This window comes from Camelina sativa, chromosome 5 (assembly GCF_000633955.1).
Source record: "Camelina sativa cultivar DH55 chromosome 5, Cs, whole genome shotgun sequence".
Taxonomy (NCBI): Eukaryota; Viridiplantae; Streptophyta; class Magnoliopsida; order Brassicales; family Brassicaceae; genus Camelina; species Camelina sativa.
The window spans coordinates 25,595,248-25,606,766 of NC_025689.1; the positions used below are offsets into that span (position 1 = coordinate 25,595,248).

The 11,519-nt window shown below is 37.1% G+C and overlaps 3 protein-coding genes and 1 pseudogene across 7 annotated transcripts; 1 reads left to right on the forward strand and 3 right to left on the reverse strand.

Annotated features, from left to right (window-relative positions):
• On the reverse strand, window positions 2,378-3,334 carry LOC104789575. Its single transcript, XM_010515249.1, has one exon. It carries the CDS (start codon window positions 3,332-3,334, stop codon window positions 2,378-2,380), a length of 957 nt encoding a protein of 318 aa, XP_010513551.1.
• Window positions 3,355-6,258, reverse strand: LOC104789576. Its single transcript, XM_010515250.1, has 4 exons — window positions 4,965-6,258; window positions 4,750-4,847; window positions 4,029-4,587; window positions 3,355-3,878 (listed from the first exon to the last, which is right to left on the reverse strand). The coding sequence occupies exons 1-4, from the start codon at window positions 6,256-6,258 to the stop codon at window positions 3,355-3,357; spliced, it is 2,475 nt and encodes an 824-aa protein (XP_010513552.1).
• LOC104787576 lies at window positions 6,737-8,527 on the reverse strand. 5 transcript variants are annotated; one of them, XM_010513185.1, is made up of 6 exons: window positions 8,371-8,527; window positions 8,171-8,241; window positions 7,712-7,793; window positions 7,437-7,595; window positions 7,285-7,348; window positions 6,737-7,202 (listed from the first exon to the last, which is right to left on the reverse strand). In XM_010513185.1, the coding sequence occupies exons 4-6, from the start codon at window positions 7,485-7,487 to the stop codon at window positions 6,871-6,873; spliced, it is 447 nt and encodes a 148-aa protein (XP_010511487.1). In that variant the 5' UTR covers window positions 7,488-7,595; window positions 7,712-7,793; window positions 8,171-8,241; window positions 8,371-8,527; the 3' UTR covers window positions 6,737-6,870. The 5 variants fall into 5 exon arrangements, 3 of the variants coding, with proteins under 3 accessions (XP_010511487.1, XP_010511488.1, XP_010511486.1); XR_767976.1 differs by lacking the exon at window positions 8,171-8,241 and having other exon boundaries at window positions 6,737-7,170; XR_767975.1 differs by lacking the exon at window positions 8,171-8,241 and having other exon boundaries at window positions 6,737-7,173.
• Window positions 8,984-11,209, forward strand: LOC104789578 (annotated as a pseudogene).

Here is an 11,519-nt window from a genome sequence, read left to right on the forward strand (position 1 = left end):
GCAACATAAAATTTGTTTAATTTGTTTAAAATATATTTTATAGGTAGTGATAAAGAGCATACTTTAACAATAAAATAATTTAGGGTTTAAGAGCATATTTTTAATAGTGAAACATACAGTAAAATTGTATGTGATTACTAAATTATATGTTGCTTTGATGAATTCTTTGCATGTAAATTTTTTTGTAATAAGTTGTGAAACGTTTTTGAAATTTGACAGTAATAATATTTTTAATGATGAGTATTTGGCAAAAATTTTGGTAGGGGTATAATTTAGCTTTAGATTATTGTAATAATTGTAATAATATATTAAAAATATAAAAATATAAATAAGTGTATGAAGGTAAATACAAATATGATTTTGGTGGGATATACTTTAGCTTTATATTATTGTAATAATTGTTATAATATATAAAAAATATAAATAAATGTATGAAGGTAAATACAAATATGATTTTTTCTATAACTAAAATTATTTATCTATTTACTTCAAGAAATATTTTTTTTTTTAATATTTTTTAAAAATTGTTTAGGATTTAGGATTTATTTTCTTCAACTATCTTAATAGCCATACATCGTGCGGACTCTTATCTAGTATATATATATTATAACCATGCTCGTCGTGAATAGACTTTTAAAGGATTAGTCTTTCTTTAGACGACTAATAACAAATAATTTGATATTATGTAAGTTTGGTCATTTTTTAACTAGTTTGTGAATTGAGTCTTTCTATACGTAAGTTGTATCATTTTTATGAAAAAATAATATGTGAGCTGAGTCCTTAAATTGTGATGTATGGTTCAATTCAAATTCTAAGAGCATGGCCATTGCACATCCTTAAATGAGAGACTCTATCTTTTAAAAATATTAAAAACAATACTAATTTCTTCACACCCTTGTTTTTTTTGTTATTCTTCTATTAGTCATTTTTGGGTGTCTAATTTCTTGCAAACAGAGCTGAGTCTAATAAACTCCAGTTAATCAGAGAAACTCGAGACACGACGGAGGAGAGACGAAGATCGAAAAAGAAGAGAGAAACGTGATTCTTCTTAATAATCAAACGATAAAAGTTTGTTACAAAAGCTTAACCACAATTAACTAACTAAATCAGTCTTTACAGTTAGACTAATCAGCTAATCTTAATAACCGAAGTTAACCCTATTAAACCAAAGCTCATAACCGGTCATACTCTAATACGCCCCCTCAAATCTTTAGCTCCGAAGTGTCTGGTTTCGGGAGGTAAAGATTTGACAAGGACATCTTTTGTAGCAGATGATGAAACGATCCCGGATGAAGAGGTTTAGTCAAGATGTCGGCATGCTGTTCTTCAGTCGGTACATGGAGAGCTTTAAGCGTACCCTTCTTAAGCTGGTCACGTACTGTGTGACAGTCTATCTCTATATGTTTTGTCCTTTCATGGAAGACTGGATTCATGGCGATATGTAAGGCGGATTTATTGTCACAGAACAGCTTGGCCGGAGCAGACTCTGTAATGTGAAAGTCCTTGAGTAGTTGTTGTAACCAGATGATCTCACAGGTCGCTTGTGCCATACTACGATACTCTGATTCAGTGATACTTCTACTTGCCACGCCCTGTTTCTTGGATTTCCAGCAAATGAGTGAAGAGCCTAGATAAACACAATAACCCGTAACAGAACGCCTTGTCTCCTTACAATTAGCCCAATCTGCATAACAAAATCCATTCAAGCAAAGATCCGAAGTGGCAGGATACATCAAACCTTGTCCTGGATTCTGCTTAAGATAACGTAGAACCTTGTGTGCAGCTTGTAGATGTATATCAGTAGGAGCAGATATGAACTGGCTCAGTTGGTGAACAGCAAAGGTGATACCGGGCCTTGTGATGGTGAGATATAGAAGGCGACCAATAAGTTCTCTGTAAGAGGTAGGAGAAGATAACAACGTACCCATATCCTTGGTAAGTCGCAGGTTCGGATCCATCGGTATAGAACTCGGCTACAGCCTATTAAACCTGCATCTTCAAGCAGATTCTGAGCATATTTGCGTTGGCAGATTGATATACCCGCTGATGAACGCGGAATCTCCAATCCAAGGAAAAAGCGAGCTGGTCCAAGATCCTTGATTTTAAATTCAGAGTGCAAAAGTGTCTTCAGATCATGGACAGCAGCATCATCATTACTTGCTATCATTATGTCATCGACATATACTAGCACAGCAACAATGGAACAAATTCCTGATGGACGCATGAAGACTTTAACGAAAAGAGTATTATCAGCAGGTGATTGAACGTAGTTTGCTCCCAAGGAAAACCGTAGATAGACGTTTATACCACTGTCTCGAGGCTTGTTTCAAACCATATAGGGACTTGAGTAAACGACATACTGGATTAGGAGGTAAAACTACACCTGGTGGAGGTAAATTTCCTCTTCCAAATCACCATGGAGAAAAGCATTGGAGACGTCCATTTGAGTCAGGCTCCAACCCTTCGCAGAAGCTAAGCCAAGAAGCAACTTTACACTGGTGAGTTTCGCAACAGGGGAAAACGTCTCAAGATAGTCGATCCCTTCTTGCTGTGTGAAGCCTTGCGCAACCAGGCGTGCCTTGTACCGTTCAACAAAACCGTCGGAGTTATACTTAATAGTAAAAACCCATTTGCATCCAATCGCATGTTTCCCTGCAGGTAGAGACTCAACAACAAAGGTCTTATTAAGTTCAAGAGCAGAGAGCTCATCATTTGCTGCATTAGTCCACTTCTCTGATTTCATGGCCTGATGGAATGTTTTCGGTTCTGTTTCAGCACAATAAGAAAAGATATAGGATTGGAACAGAGGTGTATAGCGGTCAAGAGTACAGACAGAGGAAAGGGGATAAGGTGTAGTCTTTTTAAGTGATGGAGGGAGAGATGTTATGGGAAGAGGAGGTGGTAGGGGTGGGGTGGGGGAAGGTTGGGAAGGTGGTGAAGGAGAAGAAAGATGGATATCTGTTGGTGGTAAAGAGGAAATGGAAGGAACAAGAGAGCAATGATACTCGGCCAGATAACCAGGAGCTCTAGATTGTCTCTTTGGCCTAACGTTAGATACAGAAGTAGGATCTGTAACAGACGTAGATGTAGTGCCAGCCGGAATGGTACCATGATCATGCTCTAATGATGGTGCAGATGGTAGAGTAGGAACTAATGAATCTTCATCAATAAGAGGCATGCTTTCAACAAAATGCAATGGAACAGGAAGAGGTAAAATGGAATTAGGAAACATATCTATGGCAGATGACAATAAAGAACTAGTGTTAAAAGGGAAAACATCTTCTTGAAATACCACATTCCTAGAGATAGAAATAGCATTTGACTCTAAATCCATGACTTTATATCCCTTATAACCTACTGGATACCCNTCTTTGGCTTAACGCTAGATACAGAAGTATGATCTGTAACAGATGTAGATGCAGTGTCAGCCGGAATGGTACCATGATCATGCGCTAATGATGGTGCATATGGTAGAGTAGGAACTAATGAATCTTCATCAATGAGAGGCATGCTTTCAACAAAATGCAATGGAACAGGAAGAGGTAAAATGGAATTAGGGAACATAACTACTGCAGATGACAATAAAGAACTAGTCTTAAAAGGAAAAACATCTTCTTGAAACACAACATTCCTAGATATAGAAATAGCATTAGACTCTAAATCCATGACTTTATATTCCTTATAACCAACTGGATACCGTAGAAAAACACATGGTCTAGCTCGAGGAGAAAACTTATTACGTTCATGAGGATTAGTCGAAACATAACACAAGCAACCAAATCTTTTAAGCAAACTATAATCTGGCAATTTTGTAAGCAACAGTTCATAAGGCGATTTGTTAGCTAAGACAGGACGAGGCATGCGATTTATGAGAAATGCTGCAGTCAACACACAATCAGTCCAATATTGCAGGGGGATATTTGATTGAAAAAGTAAAGATCTTGCCACATTCAAGAGATGTTGATGCTTGCGTTCAACAACAGAATTTTGTTGTGGTGTGTAAGCACATGAAAAATAATGAATCATACCATGTTCTTTAATAATGTCAGTGAATGCTAATTCTGGTGCATTATCAGATCGTATGGCCTTAACAATGCTATCATATTGTGTCTTAACATGTTTAAGAAAAACTGGGAAAACTGTATTAACTTCCTTTTTATTCCTTAAGAGATAAACCCATGTAGTACGAGTACAATCATCGACCAAAGTAAGAAAATAACGAAAACCTTCTACAGACTCAATACTAAAAGGACCCCATATATCAAGATGGACTAAATCGAAAGGTTTATCAGCTATATTACCATGCGAAACATACGCCAGTCTTTTCTGTTTAGCTAAAGGGCAAATACTACAATGCGAAGACAAAGAAGAATTCTTCAATGAAGGAATCAAACTAACAAGTTTCTGAAGAACTAGATGCGACGGATGTCCGAGACGTTGATGCCAGAGAGAATCATCAGTGACCACAGAAGCAGAGAAAGAACATGCTGCAGGAAAAGATGGCGAGAGGGAAGTATTCTTAGTAGCTAGAATGTAAAGGTCTTGAAAGACTCTACCCCTCCCAATCATCAAGCCCTGAGAAAGTTCCTGAATCAAGCAACAATTATCAAAGAAATGTGTTGAACAAGACAATGTTTTAACCAACCTACTTACACTAATCAAATTAAATTTGAAATCAGGAACATGCAAAACATTGTATAAAATCAACTTTGGAGAAATATGAATTGTCCCTATATGAGTGATAGAGACCCTAGTACCATTTGGCAATGTCACAGTAATATCTGTAACAGGTCGTAAGTCTGTAAACAAAGCTAGATTAGAGCAAACATGATTAGAAGCGCCACTATCTATAATCCAAGCATCATGCGGTATAAGTTGTTGTAAAGAAGAAAGAATATGATTTTGAAAAGTTAAAATATGGTTTTGATATTTAAGAGAAGTCGAAGGAAAAGGGAAAGTGATACCAGAGGTACAAGTTGCTGCCATCAAACCATGTTCAGAGATTGTAGCCATAGCACTAGGGATACTAGAACCAGAAGACGAAGCTATAGGCTCTTGAACATGAACTTGACCCTTGTATTGAGAAACCATCTGATCAATTTGCTGTGGGGTAAAACCTTGTAAACTTGAAGGAACACCATTAGGAACCATGAACTGCGGATATTGGTTAGAAACATAACCATACGACACATCTTCAGTTGGAAACGTTCCAGTCTCAGAATAAACCTGAGCCACTGCATTTGCCTTTTGCATAGAATTCGCATATGGCACCATTTGATTAGGATTTTGAGACATCTGTGGTTGAGACTGCATCGTTGGCATCCTAGGCTGAAACTGATTTGGCATCGTTGGAGGTCTGTAATTGTATCCTGCAGCATTAGTCTTATATCCTGGTGGAAATCCATGGAGTTTGTAACACTTTTGAATAGTGTGTCCAACTTTACCACAATGAGAACAAATAGGTTTCTGTATAGTCCTCCCTGTATTGTAGGCAGCAACATAGGCACTCTCAGCCTCATTCATAGAAGCAACACTCTGAAAAGCAACACTTTCAATACCAGTCGTCGGTTTAACTACAACCTGTCGTTCATCCTGTGTGATCATGTTAAAAGCCTCTTCAATAGTAAGTATCGGCTTGAGCATTAGTAAATGGCATCTAGCTTGATCATAACCTTCATTCAAGCCCATCAAGAACTTGGTCACACGACTTCGTTGTTGCAACCTTTCCCATTTTACAGCTGCATCACACTCACAACGACCACATGTGCAAACAGGAAGCTCTACATAGTTCTTATGTTCTTCCCACAAAGTAAGTAAAGCCGTATAATATGTAGAGACATCCATTGATCCTTGAACGATCTGACTAAGTTTCTGTTCTATAGAGAAAATCCTAGGTGCATCATCTTGCTTAAACCTAGACAGTATATTCTTCCAAATCCCTTCTACAGTAGGAATGAAAAGCAAACTCGCACCTATCTTCTTATCAACAGAATTCATCAACCAAGTGGATACAATATCATTGCACCTAGACCATACACCAAAATCTCTATGATCTTCCTGAGGTTTCGAGATCGTACCATTGATGAATCCAAGCTTATTGCGGACATTAAGAGCCATCCACATCGAGCGACGCCAAGAGGGAAAATCCGAAGCAGTAACAAGACGATCAGAAACAAGAACGAGTCCTGCGTGATCCGCACTATGGAGATGATAGGGATTCTCATATTGATCAGTCTGATACTGCGGTTGAACATTCATCGGAGCATTCGTATTGCCATAAGTACTCATCCTCAAAACAAGAACGAGAAATCCAAAGAAAATGAGACAAAAAGAGAAAATCAAAAACAAGATTCGTACTCACTGAGGTCAATCAAAAGAGAATCAAAAGAATCAGAAAATTGAGAAAACTCCTATGAGAAAATCGCACACAACGGCGAAAAATTGCTGAACAAATCGAAAACAAGAATTAACTGGGAAGCTCATCTCCGTCGCGTAAGATGCAGAAGCAATCGAGACTCAATTGAGTAGCTCTTATACCATAATAAACTCCGGTTAATTGGAGAAACTCGAGACACGACGGAGGAGAGACGAAGATCGAAGAAGAAGAGAGAAACGTGATTCTTCTTATTAATCAAACGATAAAAGTTTGTTACAAAAGCTTAACCACAATTAACTAACTAAATCAGTCTTTATAGTTAGACTAATCAGCTAATCTTAATAACCGAAGTTAACCCTATTAAACCAAAGCTCATAACCGGTCATACTCTAATAGAGTCAATCCCACTGCTTATGCATGTATTTTGTAACAAAGATAGAAACAAGAATACGAGAAACAGACAACTATATATACATTTTATTTATTGTGTTGTCTTATGAGACTAAGAAATCATTATATGAGAACTCAGGACTGGAGAGAAGAAGATCAAAATGCCTGCTTCCAAGCGTGTCTTTTAGTATCGTGATCTGACCTTTCTTAAAGAGTGTGTCCTCTTCCAGTTTCTCTACCTTGCTCTTCAACATGTCCTTCTCTGACTCCAAATCCATGTTTTGCTTTCTGCGTTCCTTCACTTCCTTCCACATCTCTTCTCTTTCCTCCAACACTTTTGGTAATGTAGCCAAGTCTTTAGCAGCTTCTTCGAGATTGTTTTCAAGCCGGTTTATGTTTTCGTCCTTCTTCACCATATGATACGTCCAAATCAAGTCTATCAGAACCCAACACTCATGGAGCTTTCATCCCTTATGACAAAACTCCTAGCCACAAAAAAATGTAAAATTCTGAAATACCTGCAGCTTGAGGTCTAACAACAGCTTCACGGCCAACGAAACGAGGTGGTGTCCTCTTATTTCCCTGATTCATGTTTTACTCCAACGGTTAACAACTCGCGCACTCTTCCATTATAAGAAAAAAATGCAGGGAATTAAAAGAAAGGACTGACCTTTATTATAACTCGATCTGCCACAGCAAATGAGGAATGATTACAAGACATCCGCTGAGACAACCAAATACCAAATCATGAACACAAGTGATTTTACTCACAGAGATTTGGAGTTATCGAGTCTTCAGAGACGGGCTGTGAACATGTACATCAAGCTTTCTAAGAGCACAAAACGAAAAACAGATTTCAAATAAGCAAAGGGAAAGAGATAAAAGCAAAAAGTAAAGCAGAGAGCAAAAGAAGAGATTGTGATAGGAAGAAAGGAAACTCTGTACCATCTGTTTAACTTATTCTATTCCTCCAGCTCCAAAAGTGTGTCCGCAAGGCAAAATCATAGCATCAGCCATCAAAACCCTTCTACAGTTGTGCAATTAGAATTATTATATTATAACCCAAAATAGGCCATAAATCATGAACACAAGCATGATCAATACCATGCAGCTGCGATGAAAAGCTCATCTCGAATGGAAAGCAGCTACGATGATCACAAAACTAATTCAGAAACTCAAGGCTAGCACAATGTCATGTAACAAACTAATAACTTGATCATTCTAACTTGTCACACTTCTTTTATTTTGAGTCAGACCAAACTGAGAGTCGCAAACTTTTGAACACTGACAAAGCATAAATTATCTAAGGCAACCTAATGAAATGAAAACCCATAAACCACAATCTAAACTAGACGACGCAGTAAACACAAAGCTGAAGCAAATACAAGTCTCAGAATCACAAACCTTCCACTAAGATACCCATGAGAATGTTTCTCCTCTGACTTCAAACTCGAAAAAAAACTCAAAATCGATTCCTAGATTTTGTTCACATAATCAAATTCGACATCAAATTGGAACACTCGATCCAATTAACAAAGGGCTTTTCTATAATAGATTTCGACATCAAATGAATATGAGGAAAAGAAGTTGTTTTCTTTGCTTACCTATAGTGTCTTCTGCTGCTATTTCCGATTTGGTTTCTTCTCCTTGATTTTGATTCCCTTTTGATAAATCGATTCATGTGAAGAGGTTTTTTTTCATCGTTCATTCGTGAGAGAGAGAGAAACAAATGAAGAAAAGAGAAAGAAAAAAAACAACAGAACAAAGACAATGCATTATTGACACGTGGGTGTCTCTGAGTGAGAAAGAAGTGCATTTCCAGTGACAGTTCAATTAAAAATTAATTAAAAATAATACCTTCAATTAAAAATAATACCTTCAATTAAAAATAATAATAAAAATTAAAAATAATACCTTCAATTAAAAATTAATTAAAAATAATAATAAAGAAACAGAAAAACTGAGAAACCGTCTTTCTCTCAGCAAGGATAGCATCGATTATCAGACATGATGTGTAACTTTATTTTTCCAATTTTATTATTTAAATATATAATAATATTAAAAAGAAATAATTATCTTGAGCAACAGAGAAGCGTTACTTGAATGTAGATAAAAACTTTATTTTTATTTAATTTTATTATTAACAAGATAAAAGAGATCCCATCAGTTATACCGATGGGAATGCTCTAAGGAGAGACTCTAAAACCCAAATCAACAATGGTGGAAGAAGAAGCTCAAACCCTAGTTTTCACAGTCTTGATCCTAATCCTCACTCTCACATTCCTTATCAAGAAACTCAAACCAAGACAAAACCTTCCACCGTCTCCACCGTTCTCACTTCCATTCATCGGCCACCTCCGCCTCCTCAAACCGCCGCTCCACCGCGTTTTCCTCTCCGTCTCTCAATCACTAAACGATTCTCCGATCTTCTCCCTCAGCCTTGGAAACAAACTAGTTTTCGTCGTCTCTTCGAACACGATCGCCGAAGAATGCTTTACCAAGAACGACATCATCCTCGCGAACCGCCCGAGCTCGATTGCTTCGAAACACTTATCGTACGCCAGCTCAACCATTGTCACAGCTCCGTATAGTGAACATTAGAGAAACCTCCGGCGTATCGGCGCCGTGGAGATTTTTTCGAATCACCGTCTTAATAGCTTTACCTCTGTCCGCCGTGACGAGATCCGACGTCTTATAGTTTGTCTCTCACGTAACTCTTCACTTGTAAGTGAGCTCTTACTCATAGAGTTTTTATGAAAGTAATTGAGACCTTTAATACTAATTTAGGAGATATGTTATCAACTTTTAGTTACCAAAAAAAAAAAACATGTGAGAGTTCACGTCTTTCAGCTCATAAATCTACCAGAATAGTCGGAATCATTCCCATTTGGGGCTTAACACATAAACTCAATTATTTTTAAGGTTTCTGAATTTTGGCATTGTTTTGACTATTTGTGTCCGGTAAGTTTTTCTGAAAGTTTTCTCAAAGTCTGTTTTTTTTTTTTTTTTACCGTTTTCCTACTTAAGCAAGTCGTAAGTCGTAGTAAATGTTTAGTAGAAAATCTCAAATTGTAGGAAAATTCTTAGGTAATTTCGAAATGGTAGGAAAATTGAAAAAAGTTTTTGACAATTTTCCTACCAATTAATATTATATATTACTGGGATTACGTACGTTATTACCATTTCGAAAATTTTAAATAATAATAATAATAATAATAATAATAATAATAATAATAATAATAATAATAATAATAATAATAATAATAATAATAATAATTGGTTCAGTCTAGTATTTATAAGTTGTGTTTTATGATTTGCGTTATTAATTTAACATAATTAAGGTGTATATTGTAATGAATTTTGCAGGATTTTGCAAAGGTTGAGATGACTTCAATATTATCAGACTTAACATTTAACAACATCACTAGAATGGTGGCTGGAAAATGTTACTACGGAGACGGTTTAGAGGATGATCCAGAGGCTAAACACGTCCGCCAGCTTATCGCAGAGGCTGTAAGTTTTTCTGGTGCTGGAAACGTTGCTGACTATTTACCGGTCTTGAGATATATCACAAATTTCGAGACACGGATAAAGAAAACTGGTGGTAGGCTTGATGAGTTCTTTCAAGGACTGGTCGATGAGAAACGAGCAGCAAAGGAGAAGGAGAACACTATGATCGATCACTTGCTTTCTCTGCAAGAAACTCAACCTGAGTACTACACGGACCGCACCATTAAAGGAACTATAATCGTAAGTAACCATTTTTAGTTCATTAGTCGATTTATTTAGTCATTGTTCAATTTTTTCGTGTATGCGTGCAATGTGCAGTCTCTTATACTGGCGGGGACTGATACTTCAGCGGTAACATTGGAATGGGCATTGTCAAGCCTGTTGAACCATCCGGATGTACTAAAAAAGGCCAGAGATGAAATCGACAATAAAGTTGGTTTCGACAAGCTTATGGAAGAATCAGACGTCGCCAATCTTTCTTATCTTCAAAATATTGTCTCTGAGACGTTGCGGATGTACCCCGCGGCGCCATTGTTGGTTCCTCATGTCGCATCAGAAGACTGTAAAGTGGCAGGTTATGATATGCCGAGTGGCACAAGGTTATTGGTGAATGTGTGGGCCATACAAAGAGATCATCAGCTATGGGATGATCCCACGAGTTTCAAGCCCGAGAGGTTCGAGAAAGAAGGAGAGAGTCGTAAACTAATGGCGTTCGGGTTAGGAAGAAGGGCGTGCCCCGGGTACGTATTAGCTGAACGGCTAGTAAGTTTAACGCTTGGGTGTCTGATTCAATGTTTTGAATGGGAGAGGATTGGAGAAGAAAAGGTGGATATGACTGAAGGTGGAGGACTCACAATGCCTAGAGCTAGGCCGTTGGCAGCCATGTGCAGAGCACGTGCCTTTGTTGGTGAAATCATACATGAGTCTGCTTAATTGTAGAATTTAGTAAATTAAAATACATGTATTTAGGCGATAGTGATGTCTGTATGTGTTGGAGTGGATTGCGATTAGACTCTAATTCTGTGAAAATTTACCAATGAAAAACACCTTCTAAGTTTCGCCATATATAATCCTTTAGCTCTTACTAATCATGACAAATTTCTTTTGTTTAATTTAAGACGAATAATTTGTTTATATCTCGTAGTAATGAGAGGTAGTTGTGTTTAAAGAAACAACAAATTATATAGAACTTATGGCCATGGGTTTAGAATGTTATTTATGAAAGAGCTATACTAACTAAGAT

Bases quoted from the DNA above. Each gene is read 5' to 3' on its own strand.
- LOC104789575 (XM_010515249.1), bottom strand. From the start codon at position 3,334: ATGGATTTAGAGTCAAATGCTATTTCTATCTCTAGGAATGTGGTATTT.
- LOC104787576 (XM_010513186.1), bottom strand. From the start codon at position 7,487: ATGTCTTGTAATCATTCCTCATTTGCTGTGGCAGATCGAGTTATAATA. The intron at 7,349-7,436 runs GTCAGTCCTTTC...AACATGAATCAG, and splicing joins CAGATCGAGTTATAATAAAG to GGAAATAAGAGGACACCACC. The intron at 7,203-7,284 runs GTATTTCAGAAT...GGGTTCTGATAG, and splicing joins TGTTAGACCTCAAGCTGCAG to ACTTGATTTGGACGTATCAT.